The 26,334-nt window shown below is 47.8% G+C and overlaps 1 protein-coding gene across 1 annotated transcript in view; it reads left to right on the forward strand.

The window, feature by feature from the left end:
• The window catches only part of TENM4 (teneurin transmembrane protein 4), a 385,687-nt gene extending 362,207 nt beyond the window's left edge, over positions 1 to 23,480 (forward strand). Inside the window, exons 26-30 of the mRNA XM_065882183.1 lie at positions 7,587 to 7,822; positions 11,397 to 11,693; positions 13,146 to 14,760; positions 19,984 to 20,126; positions 22,722 to 23,480. Coding sequence (XP_065738255.1) covers positions 7,587 to 7,822; positions 11,397 to 11,693; positions 13,146 to 14,760; positions 19,984 to 20,126; positions 22,722 to 23,480 — 3,050 coding nt within the window. The remainder of the gene's footprint in view (positions 1 to 7,586; positions 7,823 to 11,396; positions 11,694 to 13,145; positions 14,761 to 19,983; positions 20,127 to 22,721) is intronic.
• Positions 23,481 to 26,334: the final 2,854 nt, after the last annotated feature.

Raw genomic sequence — 26,334 nt, forward strand, 5'->3', positions numbered from 1 at the left:
TCTCCATCTGTTTGTATCATCTTTAATGTCTTTCATCAGTGTCTTATCGTTTTCTGCATACAGGTCTTTTGTCTCTCTAGGTAGGTTTATGCCTAGGTATTTTATTATTTTTGTTGCAATGGTAAATGGGAGTGTTTCTTTCATTTCTCTTTCAGATTTTTCATCATTAGTATATAGGAATGCCAGAGATGTCTGTGCATTAATTTTGTATCCTGCAACTTTACCAAATTCACTGATTAGCTCTAGTAGTTTTCTGGTGGCATCTTTAGGATTCTCTATGTATAGTATCATGTCATCTGCAAACAGTGACAGTTTTATGTCTTTTTTTCCAATTTGTATTCCTTTTATTTCTTTTTCTTCTCTGATTGCTGTGGCTAGGACTTCCAAAACTATGTTGAATATTAGCGGTGAGAGTGGACATCCTTGCCTTGTTCCTGATCTTAGAGGAAATGCTCTCAGTTTTTCACCATTGAGAATGATGTTTGCTGTGGGTTTGTCGTATATGGCCTTTATTATGTTGAGGTAGTTTCCCTCTATGCCCACTTTCTGGAGAGTTTTTATCATAAATGGGTGTTGAATTTTGTCAAAAGCTTTTTCTGCATCTACTGAGAGGATCATATGGTTTTACTTCTTCAATTTGTTAACATGGTGTATCACATTGATTGATTTGCGTATATTGAAGAATCCTTGCATCCCTGGGATAAATCCCACTTGATCATGGTGTATGATCCTTTTAATGTGCTGTTGGATTCTGTTTGCTAGTATTTTGTTGGGGAATTTTGCATCTATATTCATGAGTGATGTTGGTCTGTAATTTTCTTTTTTTGTAGTATCTCTGTCTGGTTTGGTATCAGGTTGATGGTGGCCTCGTAGAATGAGTTTGGGAGTGATCCTTCCTCTGCAGTTTTTTGGAAGAGTTTGAGAAGGATGGGTGTTAGCTCTTCTCTAAATGTTTGATAGAATTCACCTGTGAAGCCAACTGGTCCTGGACTTTTGTTTGTTGGAAGATTTTTAATCACAGTTTCAATTTCATTACTTGTGATTGGTCTGTTCATGTTTTCTATTTCTTCCTGGTTCAGTCTTGGAAGGTTATACCTTTCTAAGAATTTCTCCATTTCTTCCAGGTTGTCCATTTTATTGGCATAGAGTCGCTTGTAGTAGTCTCTTAGGATGCTTTGTATTTCTGCGGTGTCTGCTGTACCTTCTCCTTTTTCATTTCTAATTTTATTGATTTGAGTCCTCTCCCTGTTTTTCTTGATGAGTCTGGCTAATGGTTAATCAATTTTGTTTATCTTCTCAAAGAATCAGCTTTTAGTTTTATTGATCTTTGCTATTATTTTCTTTGTTTCTATTTCATTTATTTCTGCTGTGATCTTTATGATTCCTTTCCTTCTACTAATTTTGGGTTTTGTTTGTTCTTCTTTCTCTAGTTCCTTTAGGTGTAAGGTTAGATTGTTTATTTGAGATGTTTGTTGTTTCTTGAGGTAGGATTTATTGCTGTAAACTTCCCTCTTAGAACTGCTTTTGCCTCATCACATAGGTTTTTGATTGTTGTGTTTTCATTTTCATTTGTCTCTAGGTATTTTTTGATTTCCTCTTTGATTTCTTCAGTGATCTCTTGGTTATTCAGTAACGTGTTGTTTAGCCTCCATGTGTTTGTGTTTTTTATGTTTTTTTCCCTGTAATTCATTTCTAAACTCATAGCGTTGTGGTCAGAAAAGATGCTTGATATGATTTCAATTTTCTTAAATTGACTGAGGCTTGATTTGTGACCCAAGATGTGATCTATCCTGGAGAATGTTCCGTGCACACTTGAGAAGAAAGTGTAATCTGCTGTTTTTGGATGGAATGTCCTATAAATATCAATTATATCTATCTGGTCTATTGCATCATTTAAAGCTTGTGTTTCCTTATTAATTTTCTGTTTGGATGATCTGTCCATTGGTGTAAGTGAGGTGTTAAAGTCCCCCAGTAATATTGTGTTACTGTCGATTTCCTCTTTTAGAGCTGTTAGCAGTTGCCTTATGTATTGAGATGCTCCTATGTTGGGTGCATATATATTTATAATTGTTATATCTTCTTGAATTGATCCCTTGATCATTATGTAGTGTCCTTCCTTGTCTCTTGTAACATTCTTTATTTTAAAGTCTTATTTTATCTGATATGAGTATTGCTATTCCAGCTTTCTTTTGATTTCCATTAGCATGGACTATCTTTTTCCATTCTCTCACTTTCAGTCTGTATGTGTCCCTAGGTCTGAAGTGGGTCTCTTGTAGACAGCATATTTATGGGTCTTGTTTTTGTATCCATTCAGCGAGCTTGTGTCTTTTGGTTGGAGCATTTAATCCATTCACGTTTAAGGTAGTTATCGATATGTATGGTCCCATTACCGTTTTAACTGTTTTGGGTTTGTTTTTGTAGGTCCTTTTCTTCTCTTGTGTTTCACACTTAGAGAAGTTCCTTTAGCATTTGTTGTAGAGCTGGTTTGGTGATGCTGAATTCTTTTAGCTTTTGCTTGTCTGTAAAACTTTTGATTTCTCTGTCGAATCTGAATGAGATCCTTGCTGGGTAGAGTAATCTTGGTTGTAGGTTTTTGCCTTTCATCACTTTAAATATGTCATGCCACTCCCTTCTGGCTTGTACAGTTTCTGCTGAGAAATCAGCTGTTAACCTTATGGGAGTTCCCTTTTATGTTTGTCATTTTTCCCTTGCTGCTGTCAATAATTTTTCTTTGTCCTTAAGTTTTGCCAATTTGATTACTGTGTGTCTCGGCGTGTTTCTCCTTGGGTTTATCCTGTATGGGACTCTCTGCGCTTCCTGGACTTGGGCATCTATTTCCTTTCCCATGTCAGGGATGTTTTCGACTATAGTCTCTTCAAATACTGTCTCGGGTCCTTTCTCTCTCTCCTCCTTCTGGGACCCCTATAATGCGAATGTTGTTGTGTTTAATGTTGTCCCAGAGGTCTCTTAGGCTGTCTTCATTTCTTTTCATTCTTTTTTCCTTATTCTGTTCTGCAGCAGTTCATTCCACCATTCTCTCTTCCAGGTCACTTATCCATTTTTCTGCCTCAGTTATTCTGCTATTGATTCCTTCTAGTTTAGTTTTCATTTCAGTTATTGTGTTGTTCATCTCTGTTTGTTTGTTCTTTAATTCTTCTAGGTCTTTGTTAAACATTCCTTGCATCTTCTCGATCTTTGCCTCCATTCTTTTTCTGAGGTCCTGGATCATCTTCACTATCATTATTCTGAACTCTTTTTCTGGAAGGTTGCCTATCTCCACTTCATTTAGCTGTTTTTCTGGGGTTTTATCTTGTTCCTTCATCTGGTACATAGCCCTTGGCCTTTTCATCTTGTCTATCTTTCTGTGAATGTGGTTTTTATTCCACAGGCTGCAGGATTGTAGTTTTTGCTTCTGCTGTCTGCCCTCTGGTGGATGAGGCTGTCTAAGAGGCTTGTGCAAGTTTCCTGATGGGAGGGACTGGTGGTGGGTAGAGCTGTTTGTTGCTCTGGTGGGCAGAGCTCAGTAAAACTTTAATCGCTTGACTGCTTAGGGGTGGGGCTGGGTTCCCTCCCTCTTGGTTGTTTGGCCTGAGGCAACCCAACACTGGAGCCTACCTGGGTTCTTTGGTGGGACCAGTGGCGGACTCTGGGAGAACTCACACCAAGGAGTACTTCTCAGAACTTCTGCTGCCAGTGTCCTTGTACTCACGTTGAGACACAGCCACCCACCGCCTCTGCAGGAGACCCTCCAACACTAGCAGGTAGGTCTGGTTCAGTCTCCCCCTGGGTCACTGCTCCTTCCCCTGGGTCCCGATGCACACACTACTTTGTGTGTGCCCTCCAAGAGTGGAGTCTCTCTTTCCACCAGTCCTGTCAAAGTCCTGTAATCAAATTCCGCTAGCCTTCAAAGTCTGATTCTCTAGGAATTCCTCCTCCCGTTGCCGGACCCCCAGGTTGGGAAGACTGACGTGGGGCTCAGAACCTTCACTCCAGTGGGTGGACTTCTGTGGTGTAAGTGTTCTCCAGTGTGTGAGTCACCCACCCGGCAGTTATGGGATTGGATTGTATTGTGATTGCGCCCCTTCACCCGTCTCATTGCAGCATCTCCTTTGTCTTTGGATGTGGGGTACCTTTTTTGGTGAGTTCCAGTGTCTTCCTGTCGATGATTGTTCAGCAGTTAGTTGTGATTCCGGTGCTCTCGCAAGAGGGAGTGAGCACACGTCCTTCTACTCCACCATCTTGAACCAATCTCCTCTCAGACAGTTTCTTTAGACAATATACAGAGAGTGACCAGCGTGGGCCAGGCACATAGTATTGCTTAGAAAGTACTTGTTGGATTAATTAATTAACAGGCATTTTGATTTACCGTAAGAAAATAACCATATATTTTCACAACCATTTTTCTTCCCAAATGTGGTCCTGTGCCTTAGGACAATAGCAGTTCTCAGTCAAAGAAAGGGAAATCAAGCCCTGGAATTCCTTCCCCACCAAGCACCTTTAGCAATGGGTTGGGACAGACCCTAGGTGTTTATGCTCTGGCTGGGTTATTGGCAAGAAAAGGTACCAGTTCCAAACCAGCCAGGGTTCTGCCTGACCGAGAACAGCAGTGCAGCTGATGACATGCAGACATCGTATCCTTCAAGCCTGTTTTCTTCCCTGTGGTTAAGAATTGTCTCCTCCGCTCCATACGTCTAAGCCGGCTTTCAGCATTTTTCTCAAAAGTTAATGCAGGCCTTCCAATATTTAGACAACTTTTTAAATTCAGAAGTGTCACATCTCCTCAGTTTTAAAATGTACCATCGATTTAATAACAACTTTTCAGGTGGGGGGGTGGGGAGAGACACTGCTCAAAATCCATACAAGGACTTAAGACACATTCCAATTTCAGAAACACTAAAACGTGAAAAGGAAAAGTACATCTCAGTATCCAGGAAACGTGGTACCTCTTTTTCTTCTTTGGGACCTGTGCCAGGCTCTCCTTTCGTACCAGGCTCAGATCCTCAGTTTTGCAGCCACCTCAGTAGCGTCTTCGTTAAAAGCTCTTTTGGTTTCATCTTACGTCTGAACTATGGGAAGAAATAAGAAGTAGCTACTAATGAACAACAGCCTTGGGAAGTCACAGCTCACATTAAACGGGGATCGTTTGAGATGGGCCTCGACAGATGCTGTTCCATCCAAAGTCACCATTATTGGACATATGTAGATTCAGCAAGGAGCAGCTTTAAAAGATAAATTGACACCGGCTTTTTCACTGTTCAAAGGAAGTAAAATACAGATTGTCAGTGAATAATACATAGCAAGTTTGAGGCAGATTTTAGAATTCTGCGTGCGTGAGAGAGAAAGGGAGAAAGATGGGGGCAAGCGGGTGGGAGAGACAGAGGCTGATCTGATGCCATCCTAGCAGGGAAGATTCAGTGAGGGTTACCTACAAAAACCACATCCTTATTGCTTGACATAGCCTAGTATATATCTAGTTCCGTCCAGCAAATATTTACTGAGCACATGCAATAATAATAATGATAGCTAATATTTTGAGCACTTAGTATGAAGTATATTTTTAGTGTTTTACATTCATCATCCTTTTTAATCCTCACAACAACCTTCTGAGATATTATTAATATCTCCATTTTCCAGATGAAGATAATAGGCATTGAGAGGTTAAGTAGCTTATCCAAAGTCACCCAACTAGTAGGGTATTTGGACCCAGACAAATACACTCTAGAAAACATTCTGTTAAGCACTGATCCAAAAGTAAGGGGGACCTATTGAAGGACCACGATCGGTACTAGAAAAGTTCACTCTGACAGGTGTGTGAAATGGGGCGGTGAAGATAGAGGAGAGATGACTAGAGATAGATGTGACAGTGACCAGCACAGCGCCAGGCACACACAACTAGTAATAGCTAACATTTACGTTACATGCACGAGACGTGCAGTACTGCTCTCAGCTCTTCATATTCATCATCCTGCTTAATCCCGTGAGGTAACAGTACAATTATTATCCCCAGTGTACAGATGAAGAAACAGAGGCATGAGAGCTTAAGGAATTTGCCCAAGGTCTTGCAGGAAGAGAGCAGCAGAGCTGGGGCTTGAACCCAGGCAGCCGGGCTCCAGAGTCCATGCTCTTAATCTCTGTGCAATAGTGCCTTTCACGGTAGGCACTTAGGTGTTTGAGAATTCATTCACTCACAGAATGGTGAACCCCCCTACCCCTCAGCTGCAGGACCACTAATAAGACCAATAAAGAGGCTAAGGGAGAGGGGAGGCATTTGTTCCAACCAGAGGAACAAGGGAAGCTTCTGGGAAGAGATGACGTTTAAGCAGTCTTGAAGGAAGGGCTTGGGCTAGCATTTATTAAGCATAGGGGCGGTGCAGGAGAAGCAACAAACAAGGATGGGCAAGAGGCAGGTGACTGCAGCACAAACTCAAATGTTTCCGTGTTTAGAAAAGAACACAGTGTGCATTTTACAGCTGAAATTTACTTTTTCTCCAGAAGGTTCTGTTAGCTAAAAGATCCTAACTAAAATGTTTTAATCAGATTTAAAATTTCAAACTCAAGCCTGTTTCTAAATCATTGTCGTATATACATATATGACATATACACACATATATGTATATATAACAGCAATTTAAAACATATATATATATATATATATATATATATATTTGGCATTCTGTCATTGATATACATATTGTACATATTTTTCATCTTGTTGCAAAGAGTGTTATTACCCTGGTGGGAGAGGCTTAAAAATGTTCAACCCTGTGCTCTAGTAATCCTACATTTAGGAGTCTGTCTTGATTAAATAACCCCAAATGAAGACATTGATTTATCCAAAATGTATATTTTTAATAAAGATATAATTCACATACTATAACATCCACCCTATTAAAGAGTATAATTCAGCAGTTTTTAGCATATTTACAAAGTTGTACAACCATTACCACTAATTCCAGAAATTTTTTTATCAGCCCCCAAAAGAAACCCCATACCCATTAGCAATCACACCCCATTCTCCCTTTCCCTCACTAATCTACTTTCTGTCTCTGTGAGTTGGCCTGTCCTGGGCATTTCATATAAACGTACTGATGCGTACAATATCTGGCCTTTAGAGTCTGCCTTCTTTCACTTAGCATAATGATTAAAATGTATTTATCTGCAGTGTTACTGTAATTATGCAAAGCTGGAAATAATCAGAATATCTCTTTGAGGGCTGGTTAAATAAATTCTGGTATTTCCAGGCAATGGAATAACATGCAGTCATTAAGAAACACATTTATGGAGATATTCAACGATATAATACAATGATCAGTGAAAAACCTCCGTAAGCAACCATTTTTAACGGTACATGTATTCAGAAATACCCTAAAATCTAGGAATAAACCAAAATATTTACAGTGGTTTCCTTTGGGTATTGAACTCACGGACTTCCATGTATTTTCCTGGTTTTCTTCAATGACAGTGTTTTGTTTCTGTAGTCAGAAACATAAACACATTTAAACACCACACCACTGCCTCTGCTGTACACACACCTCCCTCCGTCCTCCCCCCTCCTGAGCAGAGTCCATCCCTCTTGTCTCCCTCAGACCAGGTCCGCAACAGCTACTACATCGGGGCCGACGGCTCCCTGCGGCTGCTGTTGGCCAACGGCATGGAGGTGGCCCTGCAGACGGAGCCCCACCTGCTGGCCGGGACCGTCAACCCCACCGTGGGCAAGCGGAACGTCACGCTGCCCATCGACAACGGCCTCAACCTGGTGGAGTGGCGGCAGCGCAAGGAGCAGGCTCGCGGCCAGGTCACCGTCTTCGGGCGCCGGCTTCGGGTGAGCAGGGCCTCCAGCAGGTCTCAGACCCTGGGGGTGGTTGGATCCTGGAGGGGAAAGAAGGAGGAGGCATCTGAGAACTGGACTCTTCTTGAAACCGTCCCGGGGAGAAGGTGTTCCTGGGCCTCAGTTTCTTCATCTGCAAAGGGGAAAGTAAATTAAGCGACTACCCACAACAAGGGGCTCGTGTATCTTTTCAGTTGTGCTAGTGAAACGATCACTGGCTTTGATGTTAGGCAGGCTTCCGGCTTCTACTATTCCCTGAGGGAATTTGGGCAGATCGGCAATCTCGTAAAGCCTCAATTTCATTATCCATAAAATGGGGGAGATCAAACCAATTTACAAGTTGCTACAAGGATTAGAAATAATACATAGAGTGCCCTGTACAGAGTCTGGCACATAATCAGTGGTCAGTAATACCTATTCTAGTTGTCCTTTTACTGTTATTCTTATTAATTACTGTTGCTAACATGTACCAAGAGTCAGTTTAGCTCTTTGGAACCTAAGCCATATTCTCCTTCCAGGCAGAGTTATCCTTCCTAAGACAGCAGAACGGCCCCACCGTAGCTGTCACTGCCAGCGGGTTGGCATCTACAGTGTGGCATCTCAGAGCACTTCTCGGTGCGTGGATGCCCTGAACCAGCCCTTTTTCTGCCTGACTCCCATGTCTCTATAGTGTGGCCTCTGCCCCGGGGCCAGATTGCCCAGCTTCTTTTCCCTCCAACTTCAGAAAGGAAGGCAACGGGGAGAGTGAAAACAGAGGACCCAGACCTGGCTTTCAGCACAGTGCCTTGCGGACCACAGGTGCTCCATGGAGACTTGCTGGGCCGCAGGGTGCCACAGGACTGAGGCACATGCCCCTGACTCCTAAAAGCCGCAGAAGCATCCTCGTGCAACACGTGGGCCCCCTGCCCTTGCTCACAAAGAAAGTTCACTTCAGCCCCTGATTCATGCGTGGGATAACCAAGGCCCAGAGAGAAAAGGGATTTTTCCTGATTCACACAGCTGGGCAGCAGTAATGACTAGAAATAGGCACCCTGTCTCATAGTGTCATTCTCACAACAGATACAGAAACAGTAAGTTACTTATTCAATGTCACACAACTAGAGCCCAGACAACAAGGTTTCCTGTGTTCCTCAACAGTCAAGAACTCAAGCAACTATCTCATGTGGGAAACAGCCTTCCACGGGCTCCCCAGACAAGGCCTAGCTTTCTTTGTTCTCTGTGGGACACCATCCATGGCCTCACTGAGCCCCCTGTGTGAATTCTCCAGGAGCCCTTCATACACATCTGAGGCAGTGAGCTAAGTAGAAAGTTTGACCAGGGTTTATTCCTGCCTGGGCCACATGTGTAGCCCTGAGCAGCTCCTCTGGGCCTCAGATTCCTCTGCAGAAACCAGATGATACATTTGAAGCACCTAGCCCAGCTCTGGAAAACCCCAGGTGCTCAATAAATGGCAGTAATTAGTGCTATTAGGATTTCCTCTCTGCCGTGTAAACTGGACCAAAAGTTTCCCAGGCACTAACTGGTCCCTCTCCTAGCCTGAGATGAATGACAATCCAGTCAGGCGGCCGCATCTCCGAGTCCTCCCAAAATAAATGGCCACCCACAGTGGCGGCATGTGGAATTAGAATGTTAGCCGGGTGCACCTCCCCATAGTGGAGCTCATTTTTTATACAACTGGGAACTTTTTGTAAGAAAGAAAGATGTAAAATAATCTCATCGCCGCCACTGCTGAGCACAGGAGGCATTAGGTGGTTCCCCAGTGAGCTACTTAGTTCAGTTTTATTCATTTTGCAGCAGAGGTGTAGATCCTCTTCACTGGGGGCCCTCCAGGAAGTGAGGGGGGCGGCTGGCTTGGTGGTACCACCTTGGGGGGAGGGCCCCCATCACCGTTGGCGGTGCAGACCCCACGTCTTCCCCTGCCCCCTCTGCAAAGAACACAGCTTCAGCCTCCAACGCCTCTGATTTTTCATGGGAATTGTCTGCCACACTGTTTTTGCTCCTGCAATTGTGTTTGATTACCCCTGGGAAGGCAACCTTATTTTAACCAGGCCATTCACAGCTAGAGTCGTCTCGGCACCATCATTATAAATCTTGATTTTCAAGGCTTTAGAATTTGTTTGGGGAGAAGGGGGAGACACACATGTCTCTACTTCCTCTGAGAATGACCGCGATCATCTGTCATTTAATGGAAATAACTGCAGCCATTAACTCAGTACCTTCTATATGCCCAGCGCTCCGCTAGGTCATTTACTGAGGTTTCTTCAATCTTCACAACAGCCCTGCTGTTTCACAGGGGAAGAAATTGAGACTCAGAGAGGGAAAGGCACTGGCCCAAGGTCACACAGAAAAAAGTCGGTCACAGAGTTGAGGCTGGACTCCTGGCCTGATTCCTAGACTTGAGCCCTTTTCTACCACACAGGGCCCCAGAGGGCCTTTCATCACCTTAATCCGCATGTGCGGGTTGGCATCATATGGCCTGCATCGTCTGCTTTCCTCTTGGGGCTTCTTACCTATTTGTCAAACTTAACCAGTAACTAATGGAAGAGTCTGAAAATGTGCCCAAATGCCCCACCAGGCCCAGCACCACTTAGAGGGAACCAGCATTCTAGCTTCAGAGTACCTGGCAGTGTTTCAGGGACAACTGGCGCCCCTAAGGGGTGGATTCAAATATAGAAACAGGCCTCTGAAGTATATTTCATAACTAAAATATGAGAAACCTTGGTTTACTGCTACCCCTGTGGGACCCCTGTATTTCTGACTCTGAAAGGAAACTGAATTGTGTGCTGACCTAGCAGCCCAGGTAGAGATCATACAATGGGCTCCTGAGTCTAGAGGAAGGAGCAAAATGTTCCGAAACCTAGGACAGTGTCTCCTGGCAACCCCCAGGCAGAGGAGCCGTCCCAGACTCAAACATACACTGCCTCCCGGGGCCTCCAGGAAGAAGAAGATGTCTTGGGAGCTAACTGAGGTGACCAAGAAGCCCTAATTGTGGTGGCAGAGGGCAGGAGAGACCCCAGAGGGGACGGGGAGTCCAAAGCCCTAAGAAGGGCTGGACTTGCTAAAAGGACCACACATCATATGTTGGCACGTTGCAATGGTGAGAGTCAAATCCAGACTCGGTCACTCACCAGCCATGGGACCTGGAGCCCGTCCCTGACTGTGGTCTCCCTGGTATCAAACACGAGTGCAAACCCTGGCACATAATAAATGGGGTCAGGCAGTGACTTGCTGGGCCCGCGTGGCCTCTCCCTTTTCAGGAGGGAGTCAAGAAGGATCTGCCTTTCTGTCCTTATTAGGAGAATCATATTAGGAAATGATGTAATCGTTTCTGCTACTCTTTACCCAGCATCTGCGTTGTCTTCATCCTCACACCAGCCCTATATACTTGGCATGATTATTCCCATTTTACGGATAAGGAAACTTCACAGAGCTGACAAGGACAGAGCCAGGACCCAAAGCCTTGTCTGTTGACACCCACGACCTGTGCTCCCTCCTGTCCTCAGGAGCTTCTCAGACCAAGTTCTCAACATCTAGATTAACTCTCTCTTTCCTCCTACCCCTTCCCCAGGTTCACAACCGGAACCTCCTGTCTCTGGACTTTGACCGTGTGACACGCACAGAGAAGATCTACGACGACCACCGCAAGTTCACCCTCCGCATCCTGTATGACCAGGCCGGGCGGCCCAGCCTCTGGTCCCCTAGCAGCAGGCTGAATGGCGTCAACGTGACCTACTCCCCAGGGGGCCGCGTTGCTGGAGTCCAGAGGGGCATCATGTCTGAGAGGATGGAATACGACCAGGCGGGTCGCATCACATCTAGGATCTTTGCTGACGGGAAGACCTGGAGCTACACGTACTTAGAGAAGGCAGGTGTCTCTCGCCCTCCATCACTGGCCTTGCCATATCGAAGATCCATCACTGTGGCTCAACCCTTGGCCAGGCCCAGCCTGCTGATCTCAGTGGGATGGGTCTGACCCACGTGGTCTCTGAAAGGAAATGTTCAGGAAAATCCGCATCAGTGTGCCAGGGGGTCCCGGGTGGTGTATGGATGGATTATGGTGACGGGGTGGTAAGTGGGGGGTCCTGGGGCAGGAGAATGTGAAAGTCCCACCCAATAGGCTGGAGCTAGACCCAAACACTATCTGGACTTACAGAGCAGGATTTCGGGTCCAGACCCAGGCAGGGGTCTGCTCCCAGGTCTAGGGCTCTTGGTGTGATCTGGTCACAGAGAACAAGGCAAAAGCCTGGGGATTAGTATTAAGCAAGAGGTGCTTAATCCTGAGCTTCACGTGCTAGGTGTGGCCTTAGTATGTCCCCTCTGCTTCAGGTCAGGAGTCAGTTCATCCCAGGGACTTGGAATCAGAAAGGGCCTGAAATCAAAAGTTGGTCCCAAATAAGAGAAAATGCTAACTTTGATGCCCAGATGCCTTTAGGCCTTTTATCTACTGACTTATTCCTGAAACAGTCTGTATTTCATGCCCCAGTTCTGATACCCAGATCCTTACTTAACGTTTTGCTCCTGGTCACCTGTCCAGGGCCCAGGCTCTGATTGATCTGTGATCTGTCTCCCCTACCCTGTGCAGTGTTCACATCTCTGAGAGCAGCATTTTGTGGTAGTGCTAAGAGAGACCTTGGAGGTCATCCAACATACTGAAAAATCCAACCCAGAGGGAAAGAACTTGCCCAGGGCCACACAATGAGTCCATTATTAGAAACCAGGTTTCCCCATTCCCATCACAGCCCACCCCACCCCCGGGTGGGCATATGACCTGTTACCACATAAACAATTATGCAAAACCTTAAATGTCCTTCTCAGACATGTCTTTATCCTGTAGGCCATAGGGAGTCAATGGACGTTGTTTAGCAGGCAGTAGACGTTGTCAGGCTGTGTTGTAGGGTAATCATTCTTGCCTGAGTGGGAAGGTTGACCTGAGAAGGAATCTGGCACAAGGAAGCCAGAAGAGAGGCTGCTGCAAATACTTGAGGCCAGTGCTCCCAACCCCATCCCATGCTGAAATCATCATTCTTGTACCCCACAAAGGGGCAAACAGACAAAGCTGCTCACTATAGGAAGGCAGATGGCCTGAGTGTTCTGGGGCCCCAGGCCCTGCCAGGGTCAAGGGCAGAGAGAGATTCTTGTCTTAGCACATTTGTACCCCATTGCAATATCCTGGTTGGAAAGCTCTAGTTTGGGCATAACTTAAGAGAACCACCAGCTTCCTTGACCTTTCATTCTTTTCCTTTAAGTCTTGGGCTCACAGACCACCCCTTCCTTCCCAGCACCCTCTTCTCATCTCTCGGTTTTCCTTCCCCTGCAGTCCATGGTGCTACTCCTCCACAGCCAGAGGCAGTACATCTTTGAGTTTGACAAGAACGACCGCCTCTCTTCTGTGACCATGCCCAACGTGGCCCGGCAGACGCTGGAGACCATCCGCTCAGTGGGTTACTACAGGAACATCTACCAGCCCCCCGAGGGCAACGCCTCAGTCATCCAGGACTTCACTGAGGACGGGCACCTCCTCCACACCTTCTACCTGGGCACCGGCCGCAGGGTGATATACAAGTATGGCAAGCTGTCCAAGCTAGCCGAGATGCTGTACGACACCACCAAGGTAAGCTTCACCTACGACGAGACCGCCGGCATGCTGAAGACCATCAACCTACAGAACGAGGGCTTCACCTGCACCATCCGCTACCGTCAGATCGGGCCCCTGATCGACCGCCAGATTTTTCGCTTCACCGAGGAAGGCATGGTCAACGCCCGCTTTGACTACAACTATGACAACAGCTTCCGGGTGACCAGCATGCAGGCCGTGATCAATGAGACCCCGCTGCCCATCGACCTCTATCGCTATGACGATGTGTCGGGCAAGACGGAGCAGTTCGGGAAATTTGGTGTCATCTACTATGACATTAACCAGATCATCACCACGGCGGTCATGACCCACACCAAGCACTTTGACGCATACGGCCGGATGAAGGAAGTGCAATACGAGATCTTCCGCTCGCTCATGTACTGGATGACCGTCCAGTACGATAACATGGGGCGAGTCGTTAAGAAGGAGCTGAAGGTGGGACCCTATGCCAACACCACCCGCTACTCCTATGAGTACGACGCCGACGGCCAGCTGCAGACGGTCTCCGTCAATGACAAACCACTCTGGCGATACAGCTATGACCTCAATGGGAATCTGCACTTACTGAGCCCGGGGAACAGTGCACGGCTCACCCCACTACGCTATGACCTCCGTGACCGCATCACCAGGCTGGGTGACGTGCAGTACAAGATGGACGAGGACGGTTTCCTGAGGCAGAGGGGCAGTGATGTCTTTGAGTACAACTCAGCGGGCCTGCTCACCAAGGCCTACAACCGGGGTGGTGGCTGGAGCGTCAGGTACCGTTACGATGGCCTGGGGCGGCGGGTGTCCAGTAAGAGCAGCCAGAGCCACCACCTGCAGTTCTTCTACGCAGACCTGACCAGTCCTACCAAGGTCACCCACCTGTACAACCACTCCAGCTCTGAGATCACATCCCTCTACTACGACCTGCAAGGACACCTCTTTGCCATGGAGCTGAGCGGCGGAGATGAGTTTTACATAGCCTGTGACAACATCGGGACCCCTCTTGCTGTCTTCAGTGGAACGGGCTTAATGATCAAGCAGATCCTGTACACGGCCTACGGGGAGATCTACATGGACACCAACCCCAACTTCCAGATCATCATTGGCTACCACGGTGGCCTCTATGATCCGCTCACCAAGCTCGTCCACATGGGCCGGCGAGATTACGACGTGCTGGCTGGTCGCTGGACTAGCCCAGACCACGAGTTGTGGAAGCAGCTTAGTAGCAGCAGTATCATGCCTTTTAATCTCTATATGTTTAAAAACAACAACCCGGTCAGTAACTCTCAGGACGTCAAGTGCTTCATGACAGGTGAGGATCAGGGCCTATTCAGAGGGCAGGAACCACTATCACTCTGGTCATCTGAAAAGACAGCCTTCCTTGAGAAAGCTGGTATGGGGTAATGGGAGATATTGACTTCCTTTTAGAGCAGCACTTTCCAAAGTATTTTTGAAGAAACACCAGTTCAGAGAAATGCTTTGGAAAAACTGGTTTTGGCATCAAATCAATTTGACAGGGCAACTACCGTTCTTAAACTTTCACGATACATTTCAGCTTATGAAAGGCTCTGAGAAGTCCTGTAGTAAAGAGAACTGTTTCATATATTTACCCACTACTTTTCCAACTTATTTGACCATGAAACCCTAATATTTCACTGGATGCATCCCCTGGAATGTACTTTGAGAGTTTCTGACCCAGAGATCAGGCTGGTTATGAGTACCCGATAAGTTGAATGAAGGTATGACAAAAAAAAAAAAAAAAGAAAAGAAAGAAAGAAAGAAAGAAAAGAAGGATTCAGTTCTCTTATTTGGGATGAGGTCATGGAAGATTCAGACTTTGGCAACAGACAGAACTAGGTGAAAGATCCATCATTTCTAAGCTATGACAGTCACAAAATTTATTTAACTTCCCCTGAATTCCAGTTTCCTGATCTATAAACTGAAGTTAGAATATCTACCCTGACTCTGGTAAGTTAAATATGCATATTGTAAATCCTAGAGCAACTACTAAAAGATAAAGCAGAGGCACAGCTTATCAGTCAATAGTGGAGATAAAATGAAGACTAAATTAATCATCCAAAGAGGGTAGGAAAAGAGGGAGAAAAAGGAGCAAAGAACAGATGGACAAATAGGAAAAAAAAAAAAAAACTTACCTGATAGGATGGTCGCAGGGGTGAAATGAGATAACATTTTATAACCTGCCTAGCACAGTGCCTGGTTCATGTTGGTTCTCTTTCCCTTACCGTCTGATTTTTAAAGTGAAACCAACTTGAGTATAAAATGCCCCATAGGTCACGCATGCCAGAAATGCCTCTAACAGCCTCCTTCCAGCAAAAGCCGCTGCCAGGCCAGTCACAGAAGACCTCAGGATTCAGAGCAGCTCTGGGGATTCAGGTCTGGATAAAACCAGCACCTTTTATAGAACAGAGTTCGTGGTGGACAAAAGTTGGGCATGACCACTTGCAAACGTGGTCGTCTCCCCGTCTTTTGTCCTGTGACATAATCCTCCTGCCCTAGTTTAAGGCAGCTTCCTTCATTCAACAAGGGCCCCCTCTGTGCAGCCACTGTTTTAGGCACTGGGGATAGAAAGATGATCCCCACCCTCCAGGAGTTCACCCCGCAAGAGAGGCCAGACAGACAACTGCTGTCCAGTGTGAGGGGCCCACGGCAGAGGCTTGCGCTGATGGCCAGTGAAACACAGGAGGCACGGCTGGTTCTACCCAGGGAGCAGCTGGCGCGCGAGGTCCGCTTACGAGTGGACATTCGCCAGGTAATGGGAAAAAAGGCGATCCAGATAGAGGGGACCGCACGTACAAAAGTATGGAGAGGGCAATGTGTACAGCCCCACGTGAGTGCCCCTTAGGGACATGGTGGCTTCCTGGCCCCCAAACTGGGGTGGCCCAGTCTGGACCTGTTTCTGCTGACAGAATTAGAGGAGTCTTCTTTCGGGGAAGAATTCCAGGTGGTCATGTCGAGAGCAAGAGTCTCAAGAGTGGGAAGGAAGAGAGGACACAGTGGTGAGCAGGTGCGATGAAAACACCCTTGGGGCCTGTGGACGCACAGGAATATCTCAACAAGGTTTCACAGCGTTCACCGTACTCGGCTTGCTGCCAGCCCTAGAAAAACTGAAACGACTGAGAGGACATTGCTCTTACATCTGTCTGCATGAAGCACGCCCCCTGCCTCATCTTCCAATGAATTTCCTGTGAGATGCCTTGGCAGGTTACTGTAGCTGAGGAAAAAACCATTTTACTACTAAAAGCCAAGATACTACTAATTCTTACTAAACTTGACCATTTGGCTTCCATGTGGGCTACATGCAGCCTCATTCACATCCAGCAACAACAACGATAAAAAGGCATCTCATCTTTTTTCCAAAAACAGGATAGGGTCTTAAGCCTATAAAACTGGAGAGGCTTATGTCACATGACAACCCCTGAACCAACCAGCATGGCTGGGGAGATAGAATGTCACATGCTTCAATGCTAAGCCCTTAGGTGGAGTCAGCGTCCCTAAAAATACATGGATACCGCAAAAAGAAACAGAGAAGGCAGAATGGGACACTAGGAAGGCAACTTAAAAATGTCCACCACTGATCCATCATATACTTAACCCTCACTTGATGGGGACCACTGACCCCATTTACAAAGACAGAAAGTGAGGGTCAGAGAGGTAAAGTAACCCGCCCAGGAAGAGGTGGCAAGGCTGGGGTTAGAACTCTGCAGTGTCTGACTCCAAAATCCTCATTCTTAGAGATCTGAATTCCCTCTGTTAAGTGCAAAGCTGTATACGTGTGAAAGGGATTATTATTTTTCACCACTGTCCCAGGCAGCCACGCTGAAGTCTGGGACGAACGGATGAGTAAAGAGCTTTTTAACTTGAGGGAAATGTCTACCTCTGATGTCATAGGAAAGAAGAGTAAAATTCCCACCTCTTCAGAAAAGCACAGTAGAAAAAGCAGTGAATAAATCAATTTTCAGCATTTTTCCTAAAGGCATAATGAGAAAGTTTCCCACCTTCCATCACTTGTAATTAAGGCCCAGGCCTCTTTTCAGCCCCCTGGCTTCCTGGGAATTTGCAGTATTCCTGATAGAAGCTTTCCTTTGCAACTACAAATTCAGATGCAAGTTCTCAGCCTCAGGCACAATGGCTTTGTAGGGTTGTTTTTTTTTCCCCCGTTCTGTTTGTTTTAATTTCCCAAAGAACCATCTACCAAGATTCAGAGAATCAGAGATACTTAGAAACTCAGTGAGGAAAGGGACTTTGGAGAAAACTGGTCCAAGCACCTCACGCTACAGAAGAGGAAATGGAGTTCCAGGCACATGGAGGCTTGGGTTTGAGGAAACACAGTCAACCTTCTATGAGCCAGGAACCAAGCTGGACACTTTAAAATACATTAAATCCAATCATTTATGTAACAAAACAGAACAGTTCCTGCTCTATGTTGGCTGCCCCAAAGTGGTAACACTATTAGTATTCTTCTCCATGACTTGGTGAAAACCATTTCTCCCATGAATTTGCAGATAAGGAAACTGAACCTCAGAGAGGTTAAGGAAACTGTCTAAGATCACACAGTTTGCAAGTTGGGAGCCAGAGTTTGGACCTGGGTTTTGTCTTGCCTTACCATGTTCTTTCCCTTATATGATCTTTCTAGAAGTAGAATCTGGGTTTCCAAGCTTCCTTCTCTACCACTCCTCCACATCAGAACCTCCAGCCTTCACACCCAAGAGAGGGGCTCTGGAACATCGAAGAAACAAAAACCAAAAAAAAAAAAAAAGAAAAAGGCAAACTTGAGGTTCTTGAATGGAAAGGCAATGTGGGATGAAGTTGATGACCCCCGAATGGCACTCCCATCTCTGGGATGAACTCAATTCCACCAATGCCTGGGCCCTAAGAACCTCCCTGACCAGGGATCTGTCTGCTTTGGAAAAAGCCTAAAGCAGGCCTGAATGCCCACCACCCAGAGTTGCTGGCTCAGACACTTAATTCCAAATCCTGCCTTCTCCTGACTTTGCATTTGAGTCTCTAGTCAACAACTGCTTTGGCATCTTCAGCTGCCCCTTCGCAAGGAAGGCTGAGCCATGCGGGGACACGGGCTGTCCTGTAGACCCCAAATCACCTCCCACCTGCCATCCCAGGCTCTTCCTTCTCCAGCCGCCATTGTCCTTTCTGGTTCTCTCTCTGCCTTGCTAAACTGCTGTCCGGTTACCCGAACGCTCCCAATACTCACCTCCCCTCTCCAGGCCTTGCCTTATACAATGGCCTTTGCGTTCATCTCCATCAAAGCCTGACAAAATTTGCACAGCTTTCACTGCCTGGCTTCAAGGCAACCTTCTTCATGAAGACTTGTCAGTCTGTGGAACTGAAAGATTTCTGCCCTCCTCTAGGTGTTTTTCCTGTGTCAAGGTTATCCGTGTCCATGTCTCAGCTCCCCTTCAGGGTCCTGTGTGTGCAAGCTGAGGATCTGTGACACCAGAGCTGGGCACATAAAAGACACTCGGCAACGGAGGGCCAAGTAACTGATGACACACTTTCCACCCTTTCTTTTCCTGAAGTCTTGGCTTCCTGATTCCACTCTTCAGTGAGCCGGTTGCTCATGACAACATCCCACCTTTCCCTCTACCTAGTATTTTATAATTAGTAACCCCCCAGGAATATCATAAAAACCAGTAAACCCAATGCCTATGGGGCTAGATCCTCAAGCCCAATATAAAGACTGGAAAATGAAGGCACAGGGAGCTTAAGTGACTTTCTTAGGCTCCCAGAGTAAATAAAGGCAGGATCAAGGGGGAAAAAACTCTTCCATCTTTGGTCAGGCCACCTCCATGCCCAATGCACTTTAGCCCTGCGGCTCTAATCTCTTCAAAAAGGAGAAAGGAGGGAGAGTTTGCTTCTTCAGTGAATTTTCTCTTTGAAAGTCATTCATTAAAAACCTTTCCTTTGGGGCTTCCCTGGTGGCGCCGTGGTTGGGAGTCCGCCTACCGATGCAGGAGACACGGGTTCGTGCCCCGGTCTGGGAAGATACCACATGCCGCGGAGCAGCTGGGCCCGTGAGCCATGGCCGCTGAGCCTGCGCATCCGGAGCCTGTGCTCTGCAACGGGAGAGGCCACAGCAGTGAGAAGCCCGTGTACCGCAAAAAAAAAATCTTTCCTTTGGGGTTGGTTGTCGTCTGTGTCTCCTGTTGGTGTTGTGGCTGGACGTGGAGGAGTGTTCATCCATCGACAGCTGCCCCTGGCTACGAAGCTGAAGGTCTTCGGGGTAGAGTGACAGTAGTAAGAGGAGTCTGGAAACCTAGGTTCTACTTTGGTGACATCTCTCTCAGATACATCCCTAGGAGGGGACACTGGGTCGCAAGAGCATGTTCATCTCTCATGCCGTGAAACAGTTTCCACCATGCTTGTTGACTCTCTCCCCAGCAGCTCTCTGTGTCCTCACCCCGCCCCACTGCAGCCTAACTCTAGGCTGCTTTCTTGGGATGTGTCACTCTGAGGTCCACTGACTCCGTGGGGCTGTTTCTGCTTCTCTCCCACCCAGATGTCAACAGCTGGCTCCTCACCTTCGGATTCCAGCTTCACAACGTGATTCCCGGCTATGCCAAGCCAGACATGGATGCCATGGAACCATCCTACGAGCTCATCCACACACAGATGAAGACTCAGGAGTGGGACAACAGCAAGGTAATTCACACACATGGCTGCCCACCCCTCAAGCCGTCCAGACATTACAGGAATGGGTCCCACCAGCTTTTCAGGAACGCCTAGGCCAGTGATAGAAACCAATGTGGTACGTCCACTGTGCCTGCCAGAAACAGTTCAGCAAATACTTAGTAACCCTGCCACTGGCAGGTCACTGTGGACCCAGCTGTAACAGCACGTAGGCCCTCACAAGCCAAATTAAGGAGTTTTGTACGTTACACTGAGTTTGGAGTTCCACACAAAAAAATGAGCCTTTGTCCCAACCCAGTACAAAAGTACAAAGAGGGAAGGTGTGTTCGAAATACAAATGTGACATTTTCTGAGCACCTCAGCGCACCTGGCCTATTCTACATAAATTAACACACAAATATCCCTTGGTATCGTTGTTCTCATTTTACAGATTTCATGCTTGAGGCTTTCGAATGCCACACAGCAAGGATGAAGTAGAGCAGGATTCAAACCCAGATCTGTCTGTAGGTGCTCAAAAAAATGTTACTTTCCCCTGTCTTCCATTTATGACCCAATTTCAAAGACTCATAGAATTTTATGGCTATAAAGATCCTTCAAAACAGTTTCATTCCACCCTCTCACTTCAGACATCCATTTGCTCATTTCTTCTCACTGCCCCCCTCTTTCATAAGATCTGTGCTGGGAGCTGGCTCTTCCAGGCCCCAGGCCCCGGGAGCCCAGTGAAGGCAGGAAAGAATCAGGCAGAGACCAGGCCTTCCAGGGGATCCCTGACCAGGGGGACAAGAGACTGAGGAGGAAATCAGAGTTGCCAGATGGCATACTGCTGGCGATCAGAAACTTACACATCCACATCTCTTACTCCAGTCGGATTCCATCAGGCCTCAGCCTAGCTGTTTCCTTCCCCTGACCTCTGGAGAACGTGATTCTGCCCCTCTGTGCTCCGGTGGCACCTATAGCTTCCTCTTGCTAAGCACACGCAACGCTGTATTTTCATTCCTGTTTTCTTCCCTGTATCTCCACTAGACCCTAAGCCCCAAGAGGGCAAGTACTGGGTCTTATTTGGTACCCAGCATACCACCTCGCACATAGTAGGTGCATGGGAGACTTTTGTTGAATGAACAAATGGTTGAAAGAAGTAAACAACCCCGTGAGTTCGGCCTTTTTCCCCATTTTACAGATAAGACCAGAGTTGAGAGAAACTTGTCCAAGGTGAGCTGGAAAGGCGATGAGAACCCAAGTCTGTCTGGTCACGAAGCCCATCCTCTCTCTGCAGCCCTAGCCCCACCCCCTGCCCCTCTCCAATCCCCGCCATCCATCCCTCCAGGTACTGCCCAGCTGCCCACAGCGCTGACGGTTTTCCCAGGGCCGCTTCCAGCCACTCCGCCGCACCCCCACCTCCAGACTCCCTTCTCCACGCCCTCCCAGAGCCACAGTCTCTGACGGTTTGCCAGCCTTGCCTGTCAGTGAATTATTGATTTCTGCCCTTGGCAAGCATTGGAGATCTTTGTTGTTTAGCACTCCAGCTTCCGTGAAACTCTAGGAAATAATTGTTCACAGACAGGGTTCTATTAATTATAAAGAGGACTGAATTTCAGTGAGAAACCGCTGGGCCTTTTTCTAAAGCCATTTCTCTAAGTTGCTGATAAGGCCCTGGGGCCTGCCTGAACGTGGCTTCCAACCTGTCCCGCAAAGCAGCCAAGAGCGGGGGCACTTGAGGAGCCCCCAGGAAGCACTGTGGGGACAGAGGCCCTCCTTGAAAATCATTTCTAAACATGGCAGAGAGCAACACAGCAGGCTAAGAGGGTTTATGTAAGTCACTACTTTTCATCGTACTAAGCCTTCTTGTCAAGAGTGCATTCCTCGCCATTCCTGCATCTAACATCATCCCCTCATCCTCCAAGTCCCAACTCCAGCGTGAGCCTGTCCTTGAACCCCATCTCCTTCACCTTGCTTCTCCGCCTCCAGGCTGAGACACCCTGAGCCGTGATCGCTCCTCCCGACTCCAGCAGCCCTTGAACTGAGCCTCTAGGATCAGACAGACCAGGGTTTGAATGTTGGTTTGAATACTTACTAGTCTGTATGACTGCGGGCCAGTTACAACCTCTTTGAGCCTTAGCTTCCTTAGGTGTAAAACCAGAGCAATAACAGTCCCTGCTGTATAAAGTTATTGTGAAGATCCAGCGAGATAATGAGTGTGAACTATTCGGCTCAAAGGCCACGACATGTTGGCTACAGCTGTTCCTGTCGCTCCTCTTAGACCACCGCTCATCACCTTTGATTGTAGTTATTTGTTGCCACATCTGTCTTTCCCCACTAAACGGGGAGTTCTTCAAGGGCAGGGACGATGTCTGATTCGTTGTTGTATCTTCCGTGCCGAGAAGGGGATTGGGCACAGAGTAGATGCTCCCTGAACAGCTTCTGAATGGGAGGAAGGGTGAATAGATGGATGAAGGGAGGGCTGGGTGTCCTAGTGGTCAGCAGTAGAGCTAGATGCTACAGGTTAATACATTTGTATAGGTTTGACTTTTAGTCACGTAAGCTGGTTCTCCAGGCCGTTGGAGGTTTTTCCCCATTTATCTCACTGTCTCTCTCTCCCCCCACCATCAGTCTGTTCTCGGGGTACAGTGTGAAGTGCAGAAGCAGCTCAAGGCCTTCGTCACCCTGGAACGTTTCGATCAGCTCTACGGCTCCACAATCACCAGCTGCCAGCAGGCCCCAGAAACAAAGAAGTTTGCATCCAGTGGCTCAGTCTTTGGCAAAGGGGTCAAGTTCGCCTTGAAGGATGGCCGAGTGACCACAGACATCATCAGCGTGGCCAACGAGGACGGGCGGAGGGTTGCTGCCATCTTGAACAACGCCCACTACCTAGAGAACATGCACTTCACCATTGACGGAGTGGACACCCACTACTTCGTGAAAGCAGGACCTTCGGAAGGCGACCTGGCCATCCTGGGCCTCAGCGGGGGGCGGCGAACCCTGGAGAACGGGGTCAACGTCACCGTGTCCCAGATCAACACGGTGCTCAGTGGCAGGACTAGACGGTACACAGACATCCAGCTCCAGTACGGGGCACTGTGCTTGAACACTCGCTACGGGACCACACCGGATGAGGAGAAGGCACGGGTGCTGGAGCTGGCCCGGCAGAGAGCCGTGCGCCAGGCCTGGGCCCGCGAGCAGCAGCGACTCCGGGAAGGGGAGGAAGGCCTGCGGGCCTGGACAGAGGGCGAGAAGCAGCAGGCGCTGAGCACGGGGCGGGTTCAAGGCTACGACGGCTTCTTCGTGATCTCGGTCGAGCAGTACCCGGAACTGTCAGACAGCGCCAGCAACATCCACTTCATGAGACAGAGTGAGATGGGCCGGAGGTGACAGAGAGGACCGTGGCCGGGACTTCTTGCCAAAGACAGCTACTCTTTTGTGGCCGCATCCCTGACTGTGTTGTACTTAAAAAAAAAAAAAAGAATCCTTTTTTTAACAAGTGCAGAAAGCAAGCGAACAAAAAAGATACTGGTTGCAGTGTAATTCATGCAACATCCTTTTTTTTTTTAAGAAAAGAAAAACACAAATTTGGCCTTCACACCTTTTTTTGCAAAGAACGGAAGGTATTTTTTTTCCATAGTGTGATCACAATGAAAACTTTCTTGTCTTTTGTTCCCTTTTCCTTGAGGAGTTTTCCTTGTTGTTTGGGGTACATTTCTCCTCACTGAGATGCATCTCCTGGGGTGTGTCCTTGTCTGTCCCCGGGTACCCAGTGTGATGTGAGACACAAGTGTCTGTGCTAACTTGTCCCATGTGCAACTTTCTCTTCCATGGGGGTCGGGCAGGAGGGAAGGGTGCAGTGGAGAGTAATGGGCCGGTAGCAAATTTCCAAGGGGGCCTGGAAGGAGGGTCCGCAGGACCTGAGGATCTTTGGCTAAGCTCCCGCAGACAAGTGGTGGCTTTGTTACACACTGTGTTCCATGCCTCCAGAGGACCATGGATGGTTCCATCTTCTCTGGGGGATTTCATGATCTCACAGCACCTTTTTCAAGCTGCCCCAAACTCCTGTCCAAGCTTTATATTTTGATGCGAAATGAAACCCCCCAACCCCTTTTGCAAATCTTGTGTAGTTGTCAGTGCCACCTCCATGCTGGGATGGAGAAAGTGTCTCCCAGGTCCTTTCCCCAGTCTGGTGACAGCATCCTGGGGCTTAGAGCCCAAGCCTCCCCAAGAGGCAGAGGCATCCAGGGGATCTGTGGTTGGTTGGTCCTCCCATGATGTTCCTTATTCATCTCTTTCTCTCTCCCGAAGTCAGACGTGAGAAGCAGCACCGCACAGCAAGCCCTCAGGGTGGGCACCACGTCCAGAAGGGAAGGTCACCCACGGCAAAAGAACGGCAGTGGTGGCGAGGGTACCAGCCCGCCTTCCTAGGTGAAGCCCTCTCCCCATGACTTTGGGTATCTTCCCTCCACTGCTCAGCTGCCACCACTGAGAAACAGGAGTGTGGAGAGAGGTGCTTGGTGGCCTTTGATCGTGGAAAGAGGCTTAAGAGAAAGTCAGCCAGAGAGAGGAAAGCATGAGTCAAGCATCCTTCTAACAAGCTCCTGAAGGCTCCTCTGCCTCTCGTGTATTGGGCTAATTGCAGAGCTGGGATGCAGCTGGATAGGCTTTCAGGAAATTCCTTCTGTGAAGTTCTTCTAAAACAGCTTCCCCTCTAGAGGAGCCCAACTGGGGTTTTAAAGCAAGACTAAGGAGAAAGGAGGAAAGAGATAATTTGGTGTGGCCTGGCAGCATCAAACTACCCCACCAGGATGGGGGGCGGTTCCTGAGGCTGGTGCCTATGGATCCAGAAGACCGGGCTGCAGTTGTCCCTGTGAAGACCTACGCCTGTGGTCATCGGGCAGAAGTTTAAGTCCTTTCGGGAGTGAGTACATCCCACACCTGGAGGGCATGCCCAGGGAGAGGCAGCCGCCAGTGGGCCGGGGGAAGCACTGAGAGTAGGGGAGAGCTAGGAGCTCCTTTCTCCTGTTTTATCTGCCTAATTACCACTGTCATTACCTCTCACAGGAGGCTCTGGGAGACCAGGAGGGGAAGCCAAATGCTTCCTTTTAAGCTGGGCTTCTTAGAAAGTGGGACTTTTATGGGTTACATTTTACATTGAGTGTGGAAAATGAATTCTGAGTCTGAGCTCCTTCCCGTGGAAACCTTGTTGGACTGACAAGCTCATGGCACCTTTATAGCCTTACTCACAGAGTCTTCAGAATATTCCATGAGTTAATGAAACCAAAAAGGTCTCTTGCTGCATGAGAATCGGAGCAGCACGGAGGTCGGGGTCTGCCTAGCAGAGGGAGGCACCCAGAGCTTCTCGGGAGAGGAGGTTTTGCCTTACGTCATCCCACTGGGATGAGAGGATGTGTTTCGCTAAGTGCTCTTCCTGTTTCCAAAAAAAGTGACACTGCTGCTACAGTGTCTTGGACTATTTGCCCACTCCTCCCAGAGCTCCGCTGAGTCAGATGCAGTGCTCCCGGGCCCACTGTGCAAGGCGGGAGCTGGTGGCGGGTCCCATCCGGCAGGATCGTTCTTGGACGGGATGGAAAATAGTTTGGCCTGAAGAACACAAGTGTTTTTTTGTTTTTAAACCAAAATAGACTTATGCCTCTCAAATGTACTCTTGATACAAGGAGCCCTTGAGCAATGGGACCCTGCCCCTTGACCTAGATGATCAGTTCCATGCTGGCTTCCTGACATCAGCCAAGACCTGCTGGGGACATCGACTTGGAGGTCAGAGACAGCATGAGGGCCGAATGAACCATCTCCCCACACCTCCCCAACCCTCTGACTCTCCACCCCTCACCCCCACCAAAGTAATAGCGTGGACTCTTAAAGATCAAAATCACAGAGAATAACTGAGCATTCCTTTCCTTTAAACGAATGATGTTATATTTTTTCTGGGCTACATACCACCAAGGAGGCATAGCTTCTGTATGGGGAGAAGATGATGCATCCCCAGGCTTTAGAGAGGACCTCAGGAGTGGGGCCGGCAGCATCAAGCACCTCAGTTTCACACTGGTGCTGTTGCTGTTGGAGGTGGTGCTGTTGCTGTTGGAGGTGGTGCTGTTGCTATTGGAGGTGGTGCTTCTGGCCTCGGCCCTTCTGAGTTGGTTTCCATTTGGGCTGGCAGGTGACTCACTGCCTGCACTCTCCGTGTGTCCTCCTGCTGAGACCAGCAGTGCCAATCGCACCA

The sequence above is a fragment of the Phocoena phocoena genome, chromosome 8, assembly GCF_963924675.1.
Source record: "Phocoena phocoena chromosome 8, mPhoPho1.1, whole genome shotgun sequence".
In the NCBI taxonomy this organism is placed as follows: domain Eukaryota; kingdom Metazoa; phylum Chordata; class Mammalia; order Artiodactyla; family Phocoenidae; genus Phocoena; species Phocoena phocoena.